The sequence below is a fragment of the Ruditapes philippinarum genome, unplaced genomic scaffold, assembly GCF_026571515.1.
Source record: "Ruditapes philippinarum isolate M1 unplaced genomic scaffold, ASM2657151v2 ctg573_1_1_1_1, whole genome shotgun sequence".
Taxonomy (NCBI): Eukaryota; Metazoa; Mollusca; class Bivalvia; order Venerida; family Veneridae; genus Ruditapes; species Ruditapes philippinarum.
Genome location: NW_026856765.1, coordinates 197,344 through 219,519, shown reverse-complemented (window position 1 = coordinate 219,519; position 22,176 = coordinate 197,344). Strand labels below are relative to the sequence as shown.

The window sequence follows — 22,176 nt, the reverse complement described above, 5'->3', positions numbered from 1 at the left end:
TGATGGCATTTAAAATAATTTTTTGAATACAGTACCCAGATTTTGAAGTAATTGTTAAAAGTACACCTTCAATTCACATATTAACAATAAAACTTTTGATAACATTTAAATAATTTTAAACACACTTATAATGGCATGAATCTATATGAAAGAATACCTCTTCCATTATTTCACATATAACCTTCGTTTTGACTTTATGTTTTTAAACTATTTTATATATTTCTCAGAAATAATTTCCCTACAAATTATCTCGTTATTCAAGAGTTCTGTAAATCCTACTCTTTTAGCTACAAAATATACCCTATGCGGTGTTATTTTCTCTCGCAAAAAAAAATATAGCTATTGTTTTTTCACTGAATATTTTCAAATTTTAGGAAGGCTATAATTATTTAGGACATCACTCTGTGTTTCTCTTTGACTCGATATCCCCTTCATATTAACATAGTATGTAACACTTTGAGTCTACAAAAAAAACTTATTGTCCCTGATTAAACGCTCCAATTCAATCTTATTCTTAATAATATCAAACACTGCCGGTATTTCTGGACATTTTGTTAAATTATGAGACGGAAAATTAATCTGTATTTACAAGCTTAAAGTTTAGGCCAACGTTTGGTTGCTCAAACTAGAAAGCATTTTTATATTCTTATAATTTACGTTTTTCCTCGCACGCGAGTCTCTGTTCTCTCATTAGCAAATGAGCTAGTTAAAGTAGACACTGTGCAAAACAATACTAAACATATAGTGAATCAGTTCCCCTTTCTATATATTTCTTGTCAGATTTGCATGCTAATGTTATATTTGTTGGCGATTTATACGTCAGGTTTATGTTGTGAAAGTTAAAACCTACGAAAAGTTTTAACGCACGAACATCGCACCCGAAATAAGACGGGTAACATATTTTTGTATCCCATCGGACCTGGTTAATTTAATTATTTTTAAATAGACGTGATACATACTAATGGACAGTATTCAGACAACTACAGAATTATGTTAATTAAACATTAGCGAAGAACCATTTTTTCAGTCTTCTAGCTAGTGTTCCCGTTCCCTTACGACGCGTTGCGGTATTCAACATACGCGCTTGATTGAAAAGCTATCTAATCAAATCACTTCATAATATTGCTCTTTTTCTCTTAAAAAGAATATAAAATATGGTAATTATATAATTATATAAATCTAAAATGTGTGTTATGATTTATCAAATGATTCTAAATTGATTATTTTAAATAATGGTTTGCTAGTAAAATTGCCTTTTCGACACCAACTTTGTTCTCATTTTTCATTTTAATGATAACATTTAGCTATTGATCAGTAAGTAAATAAGAATAATCAATTTTTTATAATTACCGAGTACATTTCACGCTAATTGTGAGACGAACCCTAAATGACGTCTGTATGGGCGCCGCCATTTTGAAATGGACGTCACGTCAGGTTACAACGTAAGTCAACGGGAAAAAATATAATTTTAACATTTTGACCATATTACTGACTTTATGGAAAAAATGAAAAACATGCCTAGAGATATTGATGTCAGGATTAACATGACATTAATTTAAATGATTTCACTATTATATTTAATAAAAAATGGAATATTCAAATTTGGTGGGACAGACTATAGGAACAATTATATGTATTTGCGCGGGCTTCGAAAATAAAAAACCTTGTAAATATGATGTAATAGAGTCGGATAGCTCGATTGAAGATAAAAGTTCACTGGATGCAGATGTATTGTACATATTTTCTGAAGGTCAATCAGGATGTGAATTAAATTGGTCAGGGATGTATAGAAATTTAAGTGGACTGAACAACTCTAGGACAATACACCGTGGAGAGTTATTTGTAAGTTTGAAGATGTTTTGTAAGGGCTATGCGGAAGGAGACGATATTCATTTAAGCACTGACTTAGATGCGGATTCGGAAAATGAAATGAATGGGACAAATCGTAAAATTGCTGTTAAATTGGTGATAAATGGCTGTTCTGTTTTTATGAGTGAATTACAAGTATTTCAACACCATGGCAGTATTTGGTCCATATTTCAGACTAATGAATCATTAATACATCACGACGCTGACTGCTCCAGTCTATCGGACTTGCAAATTGTTGCATCTCGACTACCATGTGACGGAAACGATTCAAAATCTGATATTAAAACGCGATTCTTTTGGGAAATGTGTCGTGAACCATTCGAGAATGTTTACTATTTGGACTTGGAAGGTTGTGTTCATGAAAACTATTTACTAGATCAAAATGCGTTACAAAGTACATTTCCAAAACTTCAAACATTGAAACTGAAAAATGTCGACATGACTGGCTTTGCTGTGTTGTTTCCATGGACGCACGTGTACATAGATACACCTGAAGCTCGATACGTGTCCTTTATTGCGAACCACTTTGAAAGCAGTTTCAAGAATTCATCATCATTCCCTAGAGAAATAGCAATACGTGATAGTGTGTTAGATTTCAAACAAGTGAATTTAAATGGTGAAATAGCCTCTATTTCACTGAACAATATTCACGTAAAATATTTGCACGACGATGCGTTTGCAAACGTAAGCGGGTTAACGAAATTAGACATGTCTTACAATGATCTAGAAACAGTAACTGGTAACGTATTTCAGACGTTAACAAAACTGAAACATCTATATTTGAGAAAGAACAAACTGAGAATCCTTGGTTCTGATGTATTTGACAACATTCATAATCTGCTGGTCCTTGATTTGTCATACAATAACCTTGAACTTTTAAATCAGAGACAGTTCAAATATCTTGTAAATCTAGAAGAGTTAAATGTTGCACATAATGCCATTAGAGTTTTACCAGTAGATTTTCTCAAAGATCAAATACATTCCCTAAGGACGCTGAAATTATCCAATAATCCTTTGACAGCCGTTCCAATCTATCCACTTTATTCAGAAAGTTTAACAGCAATATTTGTCCAAAACTGTAGAATCACTTCTGTTGGTTTCCAAACATTAATACGAAGTTTGAACCATAACGACTTAAACACTGCTCAAATAAGCTATTCATTACAGCGTTCTGGTTCTGATCTACAGAAAAATATTGATACGACACGGAGAGCTGTTCTGGATATATCTTACAATTTTATTAGAAATATTGAACTAGCCGTAGAAGATAATTCAATGATGATAATATTTCAAGCATTACTGACAACGTTTTCTGTGGACTTAAAAGGAAACCCATTAGATTGCACATGTCTGACATATATACCTACTTTAATTTCAAATATAAATGAAAATTCCGTGACAGACATAAAATGGACATGCACGTCGCCATCAGAAATGAACGGAAGACTAGTTTCAAGCGTTTCAGAAACCGAATCTTATTGTCCTGTTTCAGATGAAAGATGTCCACAGCGTTGCTCTTGTTTCGAACGCAAGAATTCACGTGATTCGATTGACGATAATCGAGCAAACAGAACAATAATAGTAGACTGTAGAAATGTAATTCTAACACATTTACCAGAAGTTATGCCAACTGGAAAATTAGAACTTTGGCTTCAAAATACAAGCCTGGCTCAGATTGATGTCCACGATTACTTACAAAGGACTTCTGTGTTTGATGCCTCGCATAACAAAATAACCCAACTTTCTCAATTTGCAGCGAAGGCCTTGGCAAACATTACTTCGATAAAGCTAGATCATAACAATCTCACCCATTTACCAGTTCAGCTCATGTCAACAAATATCAACAAACTAACACTTGCCAGTAATCCATTCCTATGCGATTGTCACACACGCTGGATGAAGGCATGGATTGACACGAGAACAAGCCCAGTAATAGACTGGAATGTAATAAAATGCTCGTATAACAAGACTAAGGTTAATAAGATGATAGTTGTTCCTTCCTCAATGTTCGTCTGCATCTCCACACCAACCGTAAATGTGTCAAAACATATTATTTTGTCAGCAGTTGTGATAGGATGTACTCTGTTCGTTTTAGTTTCCCTAGCTTTATTGATATATTTCCAAAGATTCAACATCAAAGTCCTGCTTTTTACGCATTTAGGGGTTAAAGTCTGTGACAAACAACGGCACGTGGATGCAGATATGGACTTTGATACATTTGTGTTATTTTCCCATGCGGATCACTCTTTTGTACAGTCAAATGTAATAAACGGCTTACTATCATCCGGGTACTCTGTGTGTAGTTTATATGAAGATCTAACAGTTGGCTTTACTTTTCTTGAAAATATCGAACATTTCATTAACAGATCAAGAAAGATAATTTTCTCCATAACACAGGACACATTAATGGATGACTTCCTGCTGACAGCATGGAACATGGCTTATGAGAGGGCTATAAATAACTTCACAGACTCCATCATTCTAGTAGTTGATACGGAAATTGTTAATAAAATTGATGAAACAAAACTTATGACATACATAAAAGCTGGAAAATATATCAAGAGAAATTCTAAATTTCTACAGTCAAGTGTGCTTTATTTAATGCCAAAACAAGCTTGTGGCAAAGATACGGAAAATCAAGACACAGAAAATGAAGGCACAGAAGATGTTTCTATACCAATGGTAAGAAACATATCTGACCCAAGAAAGGAGAACGGCTTAGTCTACATATCTTACCCAGAGGAGCTGGACAGTGAAATAGTAGAAATAATTCTGTGTGACTTGCAAGAAAAAGGATATCAGGTGATAATTTTCGAAAATCAGTTCCTTCCTGGAACTGACATTCGTGATGAAATTCATGACAAGTTGGACTTATCCGAACACTTTATTTTCATTCTATCAAATGAAAACCTACAAGACTATATTAAAATGTACATACTTTCAATTGTTATCTCAAAATCTGCATTATGCAGCCACAACTATTTATTACTGTTTACATTTGAAACTATCATATCTTCTTTTCTATCAAATGAATTAGAAAATTACATGGACAAGTATGTAACATGTAGTGTCACAAATAAGAAGTTTAAGAAACGTTTGTTACAAGCTTTAAAGTGATAATTACAAATGCTTCAATATTGCACTTACATATATATATATTAAAAAATTAAATGTAACATTGTTAGATTACTCTTGATGTTTCCATTTACCCTTATCAAGGCTCATGCAGAAATAATATAATAATCATAATATTATTATTAATAATAATACATGTAATAATACATGTAATTATAATAATGATAATGATGATGATGGCAACGATAATGATAAAGGTATGATATGAAACATTACTGCAACAGTAAATGTCGTAACCCTTGGTATTAAATGTTGCACATTACTTAAAGGAGCTCCACTGAGGTCAAAAGCCTAGAAACAAAAAAATTCAAAATTCTTACTTAAATCAAGTGAAGCACTTAAAATGGAAATATCTGCGAACTTTTAAGGATAATAAAGAAATATGCTCAGAATTAAATTAAAAATCAATTTTTTGTGCAACTCTTGACTGAAGTGAAAAGTGTTTGTTTTTTTGTGGGTTACTTTTGACAATAAAGATGATGATTCTGGAAAAACACCTGAAATTTGCACAAAAGTTATATGTCAAGCCATACATTAAATGGAACACAATTATTGGACAAATACTTCTAGTCCTGTCATGTTTAAAAAAAACCTCAGTGGAGTCCCTTTAACATGTAGCAATAATGGCGTTCTGTCTAGCAACCATCATCAAATAGATGCACAATCTTTTGCTGATACATGTCGCATTTTGTACTCACAGAGGATGAGAAAATTAGCATTTTGTAATGTAATGTTATGTGTACTAAATCTTGAAATCTTCCTTTAAATGTGGCAAGATGGGCTCAGAATGTTTTATTACATATGTTACATATGAAACAGGTGGTCTGGTGGATAGTAATTTCGTTATTCTCAAAACTCAAATTTATTCGGCTAGATTAAGATAGATGATGTTGTTAATGATAAGGAACATATATTTAAAGTTAAGAAAGAAAATATAGTGAAAAAGATTTAGCTGCTAAAAAACTGACATTGTGTTAAGAAAAAAAGCTCTCAATATATTTTGTAAAGTTTACCTATCCAAACTAATCATTAAATTAAAAGGTCATAACTCTTTAAAAAATCAACACAGATTTATTGGACCTGTGCATATCATATTAGATAATCACAGAGAACAAGTGTGTAAAGTTCAGCCCATTCCCTTTAGTAGTTTTGGAGGTACCAACATGCATGCAAAAACTTTACCAAAGTTTGACACTGATGCCAGGATGAGTCCTAATTAATCTAAGTCAAGCTTAAAATCTGTCAAATTAAATGAGCAGGGATTTTTCTGTGAGGTAATTGTACTAGATTTTTAAACAAGAGCCACCGCCGGGCGGGGGCAACGCTCGACTTTTTACTTTTTCTAAACGCAAACATAGAAAGGTTTGAACATATATTGACGTTTCCTTTTTATAAATTTAGTTGGTCTGTCTTGTCACATTAGTTTTGTTTATATGTTTTGTATATATATGAATAGAAACATTAAGCATATTTCTAAAAATAGCAACAGTACGCAATTTCTTAAAATAGCAACATGACGCAATTTCTAAAAATAGAAACAATGACGCAATTTATATATTATATATATATATATATATATATATATATATGTGTGTGTGTATATATATATACATGCAAATATATATATATGCATGTATATATATATATATATATATATATATATCTATATATATATATATCTATATATATATATCTATATATATATCTATATATATATATGCATATATATTCAAAAAAAAAAAAAAAACATATATATATATATATATAAAATGTATATATATATTTGATATATATATATATATATGTGTGTGTATATATATATATATATACATACATACATATATATATATATATATATATATATATATATATATATGTATATATATATATATCTCTCTATATATATATCTATATATATATATATATATTCAAAAAAAAAAAATTATATATATATATATATATATATATATATACATGTATATATATATATATATATATATATATATATATATATATATATATATATATATATATATATATATATATATCCAAAATGTAAAGTTTAAAACAATACGGATAAAAATAGCGGGAAAAAAAGAATGAAGTGATGCCTTTTCCAGTTTACATTGCAATTGTTTATTAACAAAACTATAGTAAATAATTGAAGAGAAATATCAACCGGTTTCACCCGTTAAAGGGATCTTCAAGATAATGACGTTTATGATTACCCTTCTAACATAGTGCCCGTAGGCCGGTTTTAGTAGTAAATGATATATGTCCCACAAATGTATATATTTTTAATGGGGTTTTATGTTATTGGTCAATATGTTTTCACCTATGGTAAAATTAAATATATAGTTGATATATATAACTAAGTACCCCTTAGTTCTGTTGTTTGGAAATGTCATTATATGCCTACATAGTGGCATATATAATCAAAGCACTGAATGTACTGATGGGGAGGCTATGAGAGAATGTTTCAGACTTATAGTTTGTTTTCTTTTTGCTTAAAATATGCTACCAAAATAAAAAGATATGCACATTGCGCTATTTATCCTTACTGTTGTGTTCAACCATTCATATATATGGTTAATGTGGTTGACTATTCATTTTGTTAATATTCCAGAACATTTAATTAAGGTCTACATTCGGACTGTTAATCATGCAAATTTTGAAAAACCTAAACTGTCAATAATAAATGACATACCAGCAAGTATGACGACTGTTCATTATCAGATAACAATAACATTTTACAACTGACGGTTCCTTATCAAAATATTCTAGGACTGTTCATCATAAATATTTTATGTCATTTTAATATTATTGAATGATAATAACAACTGCAGTGATGCAACATTTTTATTGAACATAAAAATTATACACGTTTAGATGTACCATAATTGAGATCAATAAGATACTGTCTTGTGATGAGTATTAACATTCATGCTCTACGGACAGAAGGTTGTCTTCTTCAGAAGCAAATCTCGAATAAAATCACGTTTCAGAAAATTAATCCCATTTCATTACTGACGGCGTCGGATAATATTAAAGCTAAATATTTCTTGAAAAAAATACATCTCTGCAAAGCTTATTCAAAACTGAATCAACCTAAGTGAAAATTGATCAGGAAGTTATATCTTCTTTTTTTACCGCCAACACTCAACACTCAACCAACTTATGGTAGTTAATCGATAGATTCTACGTGTATTTTTAAACCTCACTAGCTTGAAATATATACTGCGGAAAATCTGTTGTTAACAGGGTGTGCGGTTATTACGTAGGGTTTCCCTGTCGACCATTTCCCGCAAATAGATGAGAACATCGAAGCCGTCAGTGCTATGAATGGTGTTATAAATGGCGTGTTTTGGAAGTTTTTGTTGAAACTTCTCCAAATACCTCCAGAGGCGTGCACGTCGCGGAGAAGGCACACGGAAGGTCATAGTCAAGTCATCATAAGTACCAGAGGTGATTGGTTGACCTGTCGTGACTTACTCTGGAGGTTTGGCGCTAATAGATGCCGTTTTTGTTGTCGTCAGTCAGAAAGTTGATGCCTTGACGGTATTGTCGTCTCCTTTACCACCAAAGAACGAAGAATGGGCTTCCAGGAAGAATCTGCTTGAAAAAGACGTCCCAGATGCTATAATCTCGGACATATGGTTATTCCGGCGCCGAGTATAAATAAACTTAAAACACACACACTTTTGTTGAAAACAAAACAACATCACATTTTCTGTAGTAATTTTTCAAGTGTTGTAAAATGAATAAGAAATTCCTCTTATGCCGCCCATTATTTTTAGAACACAACCATAAAAGTTCTTTTTTTTTATTTTTTCAAATAAACATTTATCACTTCAGCGCGAGCAAATATCGGTTTCAAATTAAAGTTTCGTAAGATATGTTAATGACTTCCCGATGCTCGACTGTAAGTAATTTGTATATGTATGCGTTTTTTTTTTGTTTTTGTTTTTTTTTTTTTTTGTTTTTTTTTTTTTTTAATTAAAGCTTCTTATTCTTTAATATTTTTTATGTATCTCATAATCTGTATTGAAAATTTTGAATTTTATTACAAATGGACTATCAAATTATGATGTATGCCCTAGAATTGAATAAACTTTCTAATTACACAATACGGGGTCATACTGATCTTGCGTCTTTCTCTGAAATACTTATTTCCTTGTTAAAACATATTTGACCACATATTTCTGTCAATTAACTGTTCACTTTACTTCCGATTTTGTTGTACGGAAACACATGTTTCTATTTGTGTTTTCTAATCAATTCGAATCTATAATCTGTTTAATGGGATCACCACCGGGTAAACGACTACTAGGTACTTTGGTCATGTTTTTTACCACAAATATTTGAATGTTTTCTATTGGGATTAAAATGAGCATAGTTAACTAAACAACTGTTTGTATAAATTCCTGACCTGTCTAATTCTAATTATGAGATTAGTGAATATATAAGACTTTCTCTACAAAATATTCCTAAACAAAAGAGCACATGTTTAAATTTATTCCTATACAAATAAAAGATCAAAGTAGGGATCTGTCAATTACCAAAGATACTTTTATGTTAAAAGTTTGATTAATGAATTATGTAAGATGAAAATATAAGTATTGCTTTTTTATTTTTTTGCTAATGTAAAATGTAATATTGTGCTGGATTTTGTCGGAGGTCCTTAGGGGTTTTGTAGTTAAATAGTTTTTTTTTCGGCGATAATGGTTAAAGAATAAAATGTTTTTAAACTATATGTTCATCACCATCAGTGAATTTTTTAGTTAAATGTATGCAAAATATTTACTAAACAGCTATATGATTTAGCGGTTTATGAGCGTTTTCCGCGTACAGCCTCCTGGGGTGTACAAATAAGTTAGTTTTCCCTTAGTTATCACGCAAGCATGATCCATGTCTCTGATGTAAGCGACAGTTTACAATTATTTGTCTTTAAAAAATATTAAGGACTATTAATAGTTTATAACAACAAAAGCACATGCATGATATTGAGAATACGTAGTTGCAACGTTCTAGTTCTGGTCGCTGCGTAGTAATTGGAAAATTGTTATCAAAAATAATAAAGAATATTTGCCACTGAATTAAAGCATTTACTTATAAATTTTCATTTATGCTTTTTGTTAAAAAAATATGGATAAAGTTATTATTTTGAAGGGTTTTCATACCAGAACTATTTAATACAGACGTACGTAATATGCCTAAACCTGATTACCGCGGCAGTATGACGTCACGGAGTAGTGATTTAAACAAAAATCAAGAATTTTTCAGAGAATTATTATCTTTACAAATTGCAGATATGAAATTAAAGAATGAAAATATTTTCATATTGTAAATGTCTGTGATGAGTGATGAGTCAGCTTAGAAAAAATCAAAGTACTATTTTTTGACCTGATTACCGTGGCAGTATGACGTCACGGAGTAGTGATTTAAAACAAAAATCAAGAATTTTTCAGAGAATTATTATCTTTACAAATTGCAGATATGAAATTAAAGAATGAAAATATTTTCATATTGTAAATGTCTGTGATGAGTGATGAGTCAGCTTAGAAAAAATCAAGGTACTATTTTTTGACCTGATTACCGCGGCAGTAAGATTTGACAGACAGTTATTAACATTGGGTCGGCATAGCCTCCCCAAAACTGACTGCATGAAATAATGCCACTCAACTCGGTCTTATAAATAGGCCCCGTAAGTGAAGATATGTGTGAATATATATATATATATATATATATATATATATATATATATATATACATGCATATATATATGTTCATCATTATATATATATATAATATATATATATATATATATATATATATATATATATATATATATATATATATATATACACACACATTTATATAAATAGCAAACTTACAGTCAGTTACTGCCAAAACAATGAAAAATTTCAATAATTTGACCTTCAAAGACAATGTCATTAATGAGTGAAGGTCAAGGTCTTTCGGTTTATTTTTAACAGTTATCTTTGAAGATTATTATGTTCAAGTTTGAGACAATCCATTCAAAAATAACAAGTTACAGCCAATAATAGCCAAAAAAATTAAAATTTCAATAATTTGACCTTCAAAGTCAAGGTCATTGATGAGTGAAGGTCAAGGTCTGACTGGTTATTTTTAAGGGATATCCTTGAAGATTATCATGTTCAAGTTTGAAGACAATCCATTCAAAATAACAAAGTTACAGCCAATAACAGCATGAACAAGCAAAAATTGGACTTTTAACCTTGAAGGTCAAGGTCATTTATGGATGAAGGTCAAGGTTAGTGTGGTCTACTGAAAGGTCTTGTCCCAAGGGTTGTTGTGGCCAAGTATGAAGACAATACACCAAGAAATAAAAAAGTTATGATCCAGGTACAAGTTTTCGGACGGCAACGGCAACGGCAACGCCGACCTGACTATAACAATACCTCTACTTTTTTTTTCAAAAAAAAAAAAGTCGAGCTAAAAAGTAAACAATCAAGAACTTAATGTCATGTTTTTATGTTATCATACACTTTTTTTTTACACAATGGTTGAAGATGAAACAAAATAGTTTAAATTTTTCTTTTTTCACTCATTTACCAATGTTACTATATCTTTTTCCTCCTTTATGACATCACCATCTGGATCTTCCACTTTTTCTTTATCATCATCATTTTCACAAGACGTCTTTTTAAGTTGAGTTTTTGTATTATCATCTTTAACTTCTTTTAAAGATTCTGATTTCCCATTTTCACAATGTTTAGAGGTACCAGTGTTTAATGTATTATTGTCTTTTTTAACACCAGAACAAGCATTTTTATTGTCACTATCACCATCCTGTGGTTCAGAGTTATCCTCCTTATCTGAAGATTTATCCTCCTTTTCTGAAGAGTTATCCTCCCTTTCTGAAGAGTTATCCTGCTTATCTGAAGAGTTATCTGCCTTTTCTGAAGATTTTCCCTGCTTCAGTGCTGCTCCTTTTCTAGGTGGTAATACAGTGTATAGTGCTTTTTGCCAATCTTTTGTCTCAGTATAATGTAATAATATTTCAAAAACTGAAAAAAAAAGGAAAATTGGAACATCACTAAATGCGTGACCAAAGCGATAAAACTGGACAGAAATTGCTTTTTATTTGCAAACCTTTAAACATATGGATTTAAACTTTTTCTATTTTCCCCTGTCCAGTTTTTACAGACAAATTTGACATTTATCACGAAAAAAATTCTGTTGTTGTTTTCATTCAAAGGTATTTAAAGCTACAATGTCCCAGATCAGTACACAAATTATCAAAAATGTCAAACTTATGAAAATAATAAATTCAAATGTACAAATATTCCCAATCCATTTGACTTAACATATGTTTTAAGTTAGACAATCTAAATTATTACTTGCTAAACACATTGATACCTTGGTACTCTCAAAGGACTAACTTTGCAAGTATATGTTTATTTTTTTTTATGATATTAAATGCATTGTTCATTCCCTTAGCTCAATAGGGAGAGCATCACATTTTGATCTAAAGGTCACTGGTTCAATCCTCGAACAAGGCATAATTTCTCTAAGACACTGAGTCTAATGGTCATTTGTCTCTCACTGTTGATCAGTAGTCAATTATTTGCGGAGAAATCGGTAATTACTGGTTTGTTATCCAGACAACTAAAGAACTGTTAAAGTGGATCAGCCGTTGAGATATGATTAGAAACATTCGTAAAAACAGGTTTAAAAAAAAAAAAAAAACACCAGAAAAATAAAATTAAAATATGTGCCTACAATTATGATTTGCTCACTTGACAGTATATTTAGTAATTTCAATACTTTCTAAATTTTCATAAAAATCAGCAAGAACCTGAAGGTGTGCTGTTTTAAGTAAATGAATCAAGTATGATCATAGTATGTTTGAACATCACTTTTTTTATTACAGTACAATGAAATGATTGCCTACTAACTGACAGTTTTTCAGACAAGAAAAGACAAAGAAACACTTACCATGATTGACAGTGAGAACTTTTCTTGTTTTCATGTCAATATAATCTGATATAGGTAACTGTGCATGACTTATACCCTTCTCTTTAGCTAAAGTGTGACACAAACCCTGAAAGTCAAAAACACAACGAAAAATTATCACCGAACAAAATGCGTTCTCAAAAACATTTTTCTGAAAGTAAACCTCTGAAGCCATATCGCAAAGTTTGAGCTTTAAGGGAGTGAGCTATCTGAACTTTTAGTAAGCAAGGTAGAAAGTCAACTTTTGCTATTTCACAGTACCGGATACTTAATTTATGAACTACATCAGTATCAAGTCTCTGTGGTAAATTGAAGAAGCTTGTCACCATGGTAGGTTCAAATCCCAACAAGCAGATCATATTTAAGCACATGAGAGGATTCTATCTAGCTAGTCTATGGTAAGTCAATTAAATTACTGCCCATGTTTGAAAAACTGCACCGGAATGTAGCCGTATCAGTTCCAAAAGCAGGATATGAATTTAAAACAAAACACATGCATTACCCTTATCCCTTACCACACTTAACATCTCAAATGGAGTTGTTAATCTCTTAATCTAGACCAAACAATTCATCATTTTTAGGGGACATTTCAAAATATGTGCAGACTTAATAGTGGCCAAATGGCAGGGATCTTGTTTTGCACTGCTTACATGAGTAGATTCTTCATTAGCAGGCCAAGTCTTAATATGTCTAGAACAAAAATGTCTGAACTGAGCATAGTGAGAATAAAACTTTTAGAAAATAAAATGTGCATTACCTTATGGTGGTTATGATCAACAAGACCACCAATAATATAAACTTTGTCATCTTCTAATGTGTGTAGAATGTTCTCAGATTCACTTGACAGGTAAACAATTGAAGACTTCTCAAACTTCTCTATATAACTCTCCCCACTGAATATTATCTGAAAAAAGTGTACTTAACTTCATAATAATTGATTGATAACAAACATATAAAAATTTCAGTATATTTTTTTTCATACTTTTGTTCTTAGCTTTATTGGTAAAGGACCTTGTGTACCCATTTGTGCATTATATCAGGCACAAGCAGGCCCCTGAGTAGAACCATTGACATTCCTTGGGCTACCTGAATAGCTATCTCACATAAAGCAAGACACAGCAATGAGGGGAATGAGGTTTGAAGTCAATGACCACATGATAACCACTTGGTCACAGACGCCCCTTTTTTCAAATTTCAAAAGTCAAATGATTATCTTTTTGTTGATCATGGATAAAGTCCATGAAGTGTATACCTTAGGTGTGATCAAATCCTGCCATAATCCATTAACTGCCAATTAATATAAACATCCTAGATAAAGCTTTGATCAAAATAATTAAATAACAGGTTTCATTAATACCAAACATAATGCCTACAGTTATTCCAATACAATACCTTAATGGTTTAAAGTTTAAGAATAAAGTAAACAATGTACAAGTACAAATGTCCAAACATCTTTTTCTAAAGGAATTTGTTTGGTGACTTTTCACATTTCTTTGAACTTATCTACAAATGTATGGAATTTGATACAAACATATTTTAAACAGAGAGACAGGGAATACAGACAGACAGATACAAATAGATTTAGAAAAACAAAAGATTGTGACTGCATTTCATACAGGCTTATAATACTATAACAATTATGATGGTAAAAATTTAAATGCCTAACCCTCTTGTATATTTATAATAGATTATGCCATGTTTTGAATCTGGACCTGTCCATTGCTAATGTCAAAAATTTAAATTTAAATTCATGAGGCCACATGTATCAAGCCACCTTTTTGTCGAGCAAATACTTTAGGCCTTGGGGTGGTAAAAAGTTAAAAACATGACATTAGCAGTGCTAGTTTTGTAAGGGTTAATAAATGTACTTACATCCCAGCCTTTATAATCACCAATACTCTCCAGACGCTGCCTTGTTTTACCAGTTACACCACAACAATAGAATTGGAGGGGATTTTCTGCCCGTCTGTTGGCAGAGTAACTGTACTGAATCTGCTTCACTAGCATCTTTATATCCTGTAAATATCACATTTTATATGTACAATACAAAGCAGATCATAGTTACAACTTTGGTCGATAAAATGATAGACAGAATGTCATACTTACTTAGTAAATAAAAGCAGGTTATAAAGATCTTAATTTAGCATTCAATGTAATTTTTATGTTTTATTTTGTTAATACAAAAATATCAGTTGTGTTTTTTTTCTGTTTTAAAATCACACCTATAGTATACTGTGAAGATTACAGGGCAACTTTCCAGCTTTATTGGTACCAGGTGGAAGAAAACCACAAGTTCCTTCTGTGCATTATTTCAGCCACAAGCAGAACCTGAATAAAACCACCAACCTTCAATAAACCAGCTGGGCAGCTTCCTCACATAGAGAATCCAAACCTTACTGATGGGATTCAAACCTACAGCTACCATGTGCCTTACATGCAGAGAAAATTATCTTAGTCAGTTAATTCCTATACCTTTACGTTTCAAATGCTTAAGAAAAAAACTATGAGACTGAATCATATCAAAGTACAGGAAAACAGTCAGAGCATTTGTATCTTTCAAGTGTTACTTAAAGTATCTTATTATAAAGAATGTCATACCTTTTCAGCCATGTAGTCATCAAAGTCACAGTCCACCACAACTTTAACCCGACAGTTGGACTTTGACATTTTGTTATGACGTAACTTCTTTCTTGTTGGCCCCACATCTTCACCACGTTCCCGACATGCTTGTTTTCGTGCTTTTTGACGTTGTTTTTCTGCTTTTCTAAATAATCCAAATATTACTGTTTTACATCTACTGTGTTACCAGGTTACCAAAAATAACAAGTTGAAAATAAGTTGAAAATCAAGTGAAGGATTAATTTCCCATTAATTTAACTAAACTCAAAGTCATTTCATGAAAAACACTTCTACCCTCGATTGATATTTAAATTGATTTCTACCAAAAAAACAGTCCAGAATCTTTACATAACTAGTGATAGGAAAGTAGGTAGCTTAAAGTTGGGAGATAAATGATACATTTATAATACCTTTTAGCTGATTTAACTTGTTCCCATTTTTGTTTCTTTAACTGCTTTTTCATTTGTGACTTGGACAGAGTGGCACCCTCTGTTACAGCTGGTGCTGGACATTCCTCTGCATCACCAATATCTCCACTATTTGATTTGTCTTGAGGAACCTCTAGTCTTTCTTGTTCAGGGTCAATTTCTTTAGAATTCTCTGAAAGACAAAATAATAAATATTGATACAAAACTGATATACTATTTTGTATATATAAGAAATAAAAACACAAAGTCTATTCAAGGAGGGGGGATGTGGGGATTCACTCATATTTTTGAAAATTCCCCCCTCTTTTATCAGATGCATAGGGGGGGGATTTTACATAGAGAAAGAAGGAAAAAGATCAACAAAAGTAAAAATTTTCACTGTTTTTCGAATCCTAGAAAAGACACTGAAAACAAACTACACAAATTTGTAAAACTAATGAATCTCCCTTCAACAATATCAGACACAGAGGTCTAGAATGTGAGTGTTTAACTCTGTAGAATACTGAATTATGAAATTTGATATCAAAACATGTCAAACTGGCTTACAAGTCTCTCCATTTCGCCCGGATTGCTTAGAAAAGTTAAACCAAAAAATACAACAAAAAAACATTCACATAAACCTTATTAAGTTTATATGAGCTTTGACTCTGCACTGCCTATGAATATTTCTGGGAGAAATGATGAAATATAGGGGCCTAATAGTGATTTACTAAAATATTTTTTTTTTATTTCAGCACAACATCACATGGCTGCAGCATTAACAAGAGCTGTCGGTAGGACAGCAATGCTCAACTATTCTTAGTGCTTGATAGTAAAAAAAGCCTTGATTAAAGGTAAAATTTTCTAAGTATAAAAGAAAAAGGCAATTTTTTTTCTTTAAATCCATATTACAGTTATAAGCCTTGGAGAGAGTCCTATTATGCTCTCAAAGAAGAGTATGAAATTTCAACATGTTTCAAAGCCTTATGTCAATGAATTTTGAAAATATTTGAGGTATTACAAAAACTTTAACATAAATTCTAAGTCGAAAAAGGGGCATAATTCTGTCAAAATGCTTGATGGAGTTACCTCCTTTTGTTTACATGTTGGGGTCATGATGGTGAATAAGTGTGCAAAGTTTCAAAGTCATATGTCAATGGACTTTGAAAATATTTGAGGTATTACAAAAACTTTAACGTAAATTCTAAGTCAAAAAAGGGGCATAATTCTGTTAAAATGCTTGATGCAGTTACCTCCTCCTGTCTACAGGTTGGGGTCATGATGATGAACAAGTGTGCAAAGTTTCAAAGCCATATGTCAATGGATTTTGAAAATATTTGAGGTATTACAAAAACTTTAACATAAATTCTAAGTTGAAAAAGGGGCATAATTCTGTCAAAATGATGTGATGTTGATCATTATTCCTGTAAAGTTGGTTGACTCTAACTCAAGCACTCAAGGAACAAATAACAACATAATGAAACAGTTTTTACTAAGTCAAGGGAAATAACTCTACAAATACTGGATAAGTCCACAAGCAAAACCCCAGGTGCAAAACTAAATATGCTGAGCAACCTTCCCGTAAGGTTTAATGACTCTATGTCAAATCCTTTTTGAGTTACATGCGACACAAGCTGAAAATTGCAAAAAATTTCTAAGTCAAGGGCAATAACTCTAAAAATACTAAATAAATCCAGACGAAAATACCCAGGTGCACAACTACACATGCTGATCAATATTGCTGTAAAGTTTCATGACTAGGTCAAATACTTTTTGAGTTACATGCGCCACAAGTTGAAAATTGCAAAATTTTACTAAGTCAAGGGCAATAACTCTAAAAATACTAAAAATATCCAGACGAAAATACCCAGGTGCACAACTACACATGCTGATCAACACTCCTGTAAAGTTCATGACTCTAGATCAAATACTTTTTGAGTTACATGCGACACAAGTTGAAAATTGCAAAATTTTACTAAGTCAAGGGCAATTAACTCTAAAAATACTAAAAATATCCTGCAAAAATACCCAGGTGCAAAACTACACAATCATGCTGATCAACATTCCTGTAAAGTTTCATGACTCTAGGTCAAATACTTTTCGAGTTAAGTTCGACACAACAGAGAACGAACGGACGGGCGGACAAGGGTAAACCTAAATGCCCGCCACTAAAGTGGGGGCACAAAAAAGACTGCCACATGATTTGTAATTTTACAAATAAAATTTGACAGGGCCGAAACGTGTCGAGTTCTTACTGGGCCGAAAATTTATTATGCGATATCTACCGATTTCGTAAATCACCTTAGCCTAAAGCCAACACAAACAGCTTAAATCCCTTTACAAATTTTGTTGCTATAACTTTACTCACCAAATTCCATTTGATTCGTTTCTGTTACGTTCTGAAAATGTTTAGAAAAAAGACATGAAATATTTAACTACTGGGCGCAGACATCTTGAATCTCGTTCTTTCACGTTGTCCACGAGATGTCGTCTGCAATATGTGAACATTCAGCATATACCATCTCCCACTGATTTCCTATGCCCCTGGGTGCAATAACACTGATAATCTGACGTAATTAGTCCTTACATACCGTAATCCTTGCAACTGATGGTCAGGAAGTGATTTGACACTTTGTTCTTTCTTACTTTTTTTGTTTCAAAGTCAGCTGTGTACATGTTGTTTCACAGCGGAAGTTTTAAAAGTTTCGGAAGCTGAACACGATGCTCGTGGCAGTTGTAAACAAAATGTTGGATTTACATATGTTTTTTTGATTTTTTTTCTAATTTAAAAAGTTCCTTACTAGTTATGAGGAAACGTTTTAATCAGTATTATTCAATATCATAATTTGCAAAGCCACTCAAAAAGTGACACATCAGTAGTTCAGGCAGTGATAATTTTATCACACTAAGTAGGGGTATATGAACCTTGGACTTGATACGTTGATACAGAAGTGTGGATTTTGTTTTAGAGAAGAGTACATTTTGTGTTAACTTTACATTTACATTATGGCAACTGAATATAGTTTTGTCGTGTTTCTATTCTTCTCTCTTGCTATACTGGTACTTCAAGGTATGTTAATTTCTAAAACACTTTAATTCTTCATTAACAATCAGTTCAGCCTTGAATCTGGAATAGTCTATTGAAAGTGTAACTAAGGACTAAGGTATCACAAAATTAAAATACATATATAATGCTACCAACAGCTTACAGCCTGTTTTACTTAACCTGTCATTTGATTTCACAGGGGAAGCAAGGGACCCTTGGAAAATAACAAAGAAATATTGCAAAATCAGGAAGACAAAACTTAATATTAATTGAATTTTATGGGAAAACTGCATGTTTTAAAGAATTTTCCTTGAAGGAAGATGCCTTTTAACATCCCCTGCTGTTGAAGGAAAAAAACCTTGATTATATTGTATATGGAATTATAGGGCAGTTATTATAATGATACACTTGTGATACACTTTGATATTTACACAATGCATGCTCTATACAATTGTATTGGCACTTCTGCCAACATATTAAAGTTCTTTTTTTTTTTTAAATCCTATTTGGTACAGCAAGGTTTTTCAAAATTAAATTATAGAATTAATTTGAAAGACCCGGTGGGTACGGTACAAGTCAACCCGGCCCCAAGTCAACCCGGCCCCAAGTCAGCCCGTCCCCAAATTGGTCAACCCGGCCCCAAACCAATGTTATTTCTGGTCAACCCGGCCCCATTTTTTTATTATTTATTTTGCTTTAAAATATAAAAACTTATATTTTACAAAGTAATTATTTTTTATTATTTTTTCTTGATACGATAATTTATAATAATAAAATGATTTTACATGCAAAATATCGTTAAATTTTGTCCATAAATAAAAAAGTTATAAGTTATATTCGAATTACGTTCTATAAAAGTCATATCCGTAGCGAACAGAAGATACCGAATATGACTTATATTTTATAAATTGATTATTTTTTTATTAACTTTTCTTGATTAATAATAAAATGATTTTATATGCAATATATCGTTAAATTTGGTTTATAAATAAAAAAGTTATAAGTTATATTTGTTTTTGTTTTTTTTATATATAAAATCATATCCGTGAAGAACAGAAGATATCAAATATCATTATATGACTTATATTTTATAAAGTAAGTGGGTTTTTTTTGTCTGGATTACAGTGAAATAACATGCAAATAATCGTTAAATTTGGTACAATTAATAATAAATCATTTTTATTCCATCATACAACAAGATGACTTAAATAATTTTCTTTGAAAATATATATTTTGGGGCCGGAATGACCGATTTTGGGGCCCCATTGACCAATTTTGGGGCCGCATTGACCAAATAAAAATACTGTGGGGCCGGATTGACCAATTTTGGGGCCGGGTTGACCAATTTTGAGGCCGGGTTGACTTGGGGCCGGGTTAACTTGGGGCCGGGTTGACTGTAATTCGGTGGGTAACTGGTATTGTACAGGGATTTTACTACAGATCTGCTAACTTGACCAAGGGTCAAAGGAGAATTTTAATCTACAGGTTTAAAAACAACAGAATTTAAGAGCATTTTAACCAATGCTATGGATCACCAATCTTTTAATAATGATAACCATGCTTTATTATTTTTTTGAATAATTATCATATCAAAATATAAAAAAAACATTTTTTAAAGGCTTTATTTTATGTCTTTATTTGATAAGCTGTCAGCTGGTCTCACTCTCAGGTTTTTATTTTGCTGGGAATAGGAGTTTTCCAATTCTCCCTGCACCCCTACCTTGGTTCTTCAATTTTTATATATTTTCTGTATCATAAAGTTGGTGTTGATAACTCTATCTATATGTAGTTGTAAAAGAGGAGAATATTTTACCATTAGCCTTGTGGAGCCTGGGAGGGGGTTACAATTTACTGGTGTAATAATATCACTGCTTAAAACAGTAGGAACTACAAAAACTAATCTGAAGATCACTTGATTTAGATTAGTACATATTAATACTTTGTTTTGAGATATTGAGCATTAATCAAAGGTCAAGTTCATTTATTGTCCTGGACTGTTGACTCACTGACTAGTTAATCATTGGTTATTGTTAAAATTGCAGTCATTCATTAAATAAAAATAAGTTGTGAAAGTTTCTTTTATAATATTTAAAAAAAATAGAATATTTATTCCCACTTTTACAATTAACTGTAAAAAAGATTTTCAAACGATTTAAGCAAAAGACACAAAAAGCTGATAAAAAATAAGTCAATGACAAAGAATGAGCAATGAGATACATTTTCATTAATTCTGAATATTGAAAATTAAATCTAAAGCATTTATGTTCTTTTCATTTTATTATAAAGGTAACATTGATTTTATTTTTGTAAAGGGATAAAACTTCATTGAGGTATATTTTTATAGATTTACTTTTGCAATAATATGGATTAATTCCTGACTGAAACTTGTGTTTGTGAACATTGTAAAATGTAGATTCTTTTTCTAACAAAGTTCAATGATATCAAATAATTAGATTTCTTTTTTTTTCCCCAGGGGAATGTGTTCACTATGAATTTGGAAAGACATATAAGTACACATACGAAACAGAGGTGTTGTTTAATGATGATTCACCCAAGAAAGACGTGAGAGCTCATCAAGATGTTGGTTTGAGAATCAGACTGGAATTTGACTTTACACCATTGTTTGCAGATGGTGAAACTCAAATGGTCAGGCTGCAGGTATGTTAAGTTATCCAGTAGCTTGACTGTAAATAAAGATATTTCATACTGTATCATCATTGTAGTTGTAAGCAGAAAACTGAGTCAATTCCATGTCATTGGTGAAACGAAGAAGTTTTTCGATCATTTAGAGCTTCTATTAGGTTCCAATATTTGGAAGTCAAGAGACTGCAAAATCTGACATTGGAAGTCACACTATATAGGTAAAAAGTGAATTACATTTTGGAAGTCACAAGCCAGTAACACAGAGTAAATGACCCCCAAACTTCCACTAATGGAAGCCCCCTGCATCACTATCATGAAGATGCTGTATTTCATATAAGACATGAAACCATTTGAGGGATGGGGGGGGTTTACAGGAAACACCAGAAATTTGATCTTACAGGAATTCCTATGTCAGTCAAATGATCATCCAATTGCTAACTGTCTGCTCAGGCTTCC

General features: G+C 31.7%; 3 protein-coding genes across 4 annotated transcripts in view; 2 read left to right on the top strand and 1 right to left on the bottom strand.

Annotated features, from left to right (window-relative positions):
• The first annotated feature begins 1,626 nt into the window (after positions 1-1,626).
• Positions 1,627-4,986, top strand: LOC132747651 (protein toll-like). Its single transcript, XM_060737089.1, has one exon. The coding sequence runs from the start codon at positions 1,783-1,785 to the stop codon at positions 4,984-4,986; it is 3,204 nt and encodes a 1,067-aa protein (XP_060593072.1). The 5' UTR covers positions 1,627-1,782.
• A 6,517-nt stretch (positions 4,987-11,503) lies between these two features.
• Positions 11,504-18,554, bottom strand: LOC132747648 (tRNA methyltransferase 10 homolog A-like). Its single transcript, XM_060737086.1, has 7 exons — positions 18,400-18,554; positions 16,035-16,224; positions 15,604-15,769; positions 14,878-15,021; positions 13,763-13,909; positions 12,988-13,093; positions 11,504-12,056 (listed from the first exon to the last, which is right to left on the bottom strand). The coding sequence occupies exons 1-7, from the start codon at positions 18,407-18,409 to the stop codon at positions 11,590-11,592; spliced, it is 1,230 nt and encodes a 409-aa protein (XP_060593069.1). The 5' UTR covers positions 18,410-18,554; the 3' UTR covers positions 11,504-11,589.
• The window catches only part of LOC132747647 (microsomal triglyceride transfer protein large subunit-like), a 25,811-nt gene continuing 22,174 nt past the window's right edge, over positions 18,540-22,176 (top strand). The window contains exons 1-2 of one of the 2 annotated variants that reach the window (XM_060737085.1): positions 18,540-18,603; positions 21,551-21,735. In XM_060737085.1, coding sequence (XP_060593068.1) covers positions 21,721-21,735 — 15 coding nt within the window. In that variant the 5' untranslated portion in view covers positions 18,540-18,603; positions 21,551-21,720. Of the gene's footprint in view, positions 18,604-18,631; positions 19,102-21,550; positions 21,736-22,176 lie in introns of those variants that run through there. The other variant, XM_060737084.1, reaches the window with a different exon arrangement.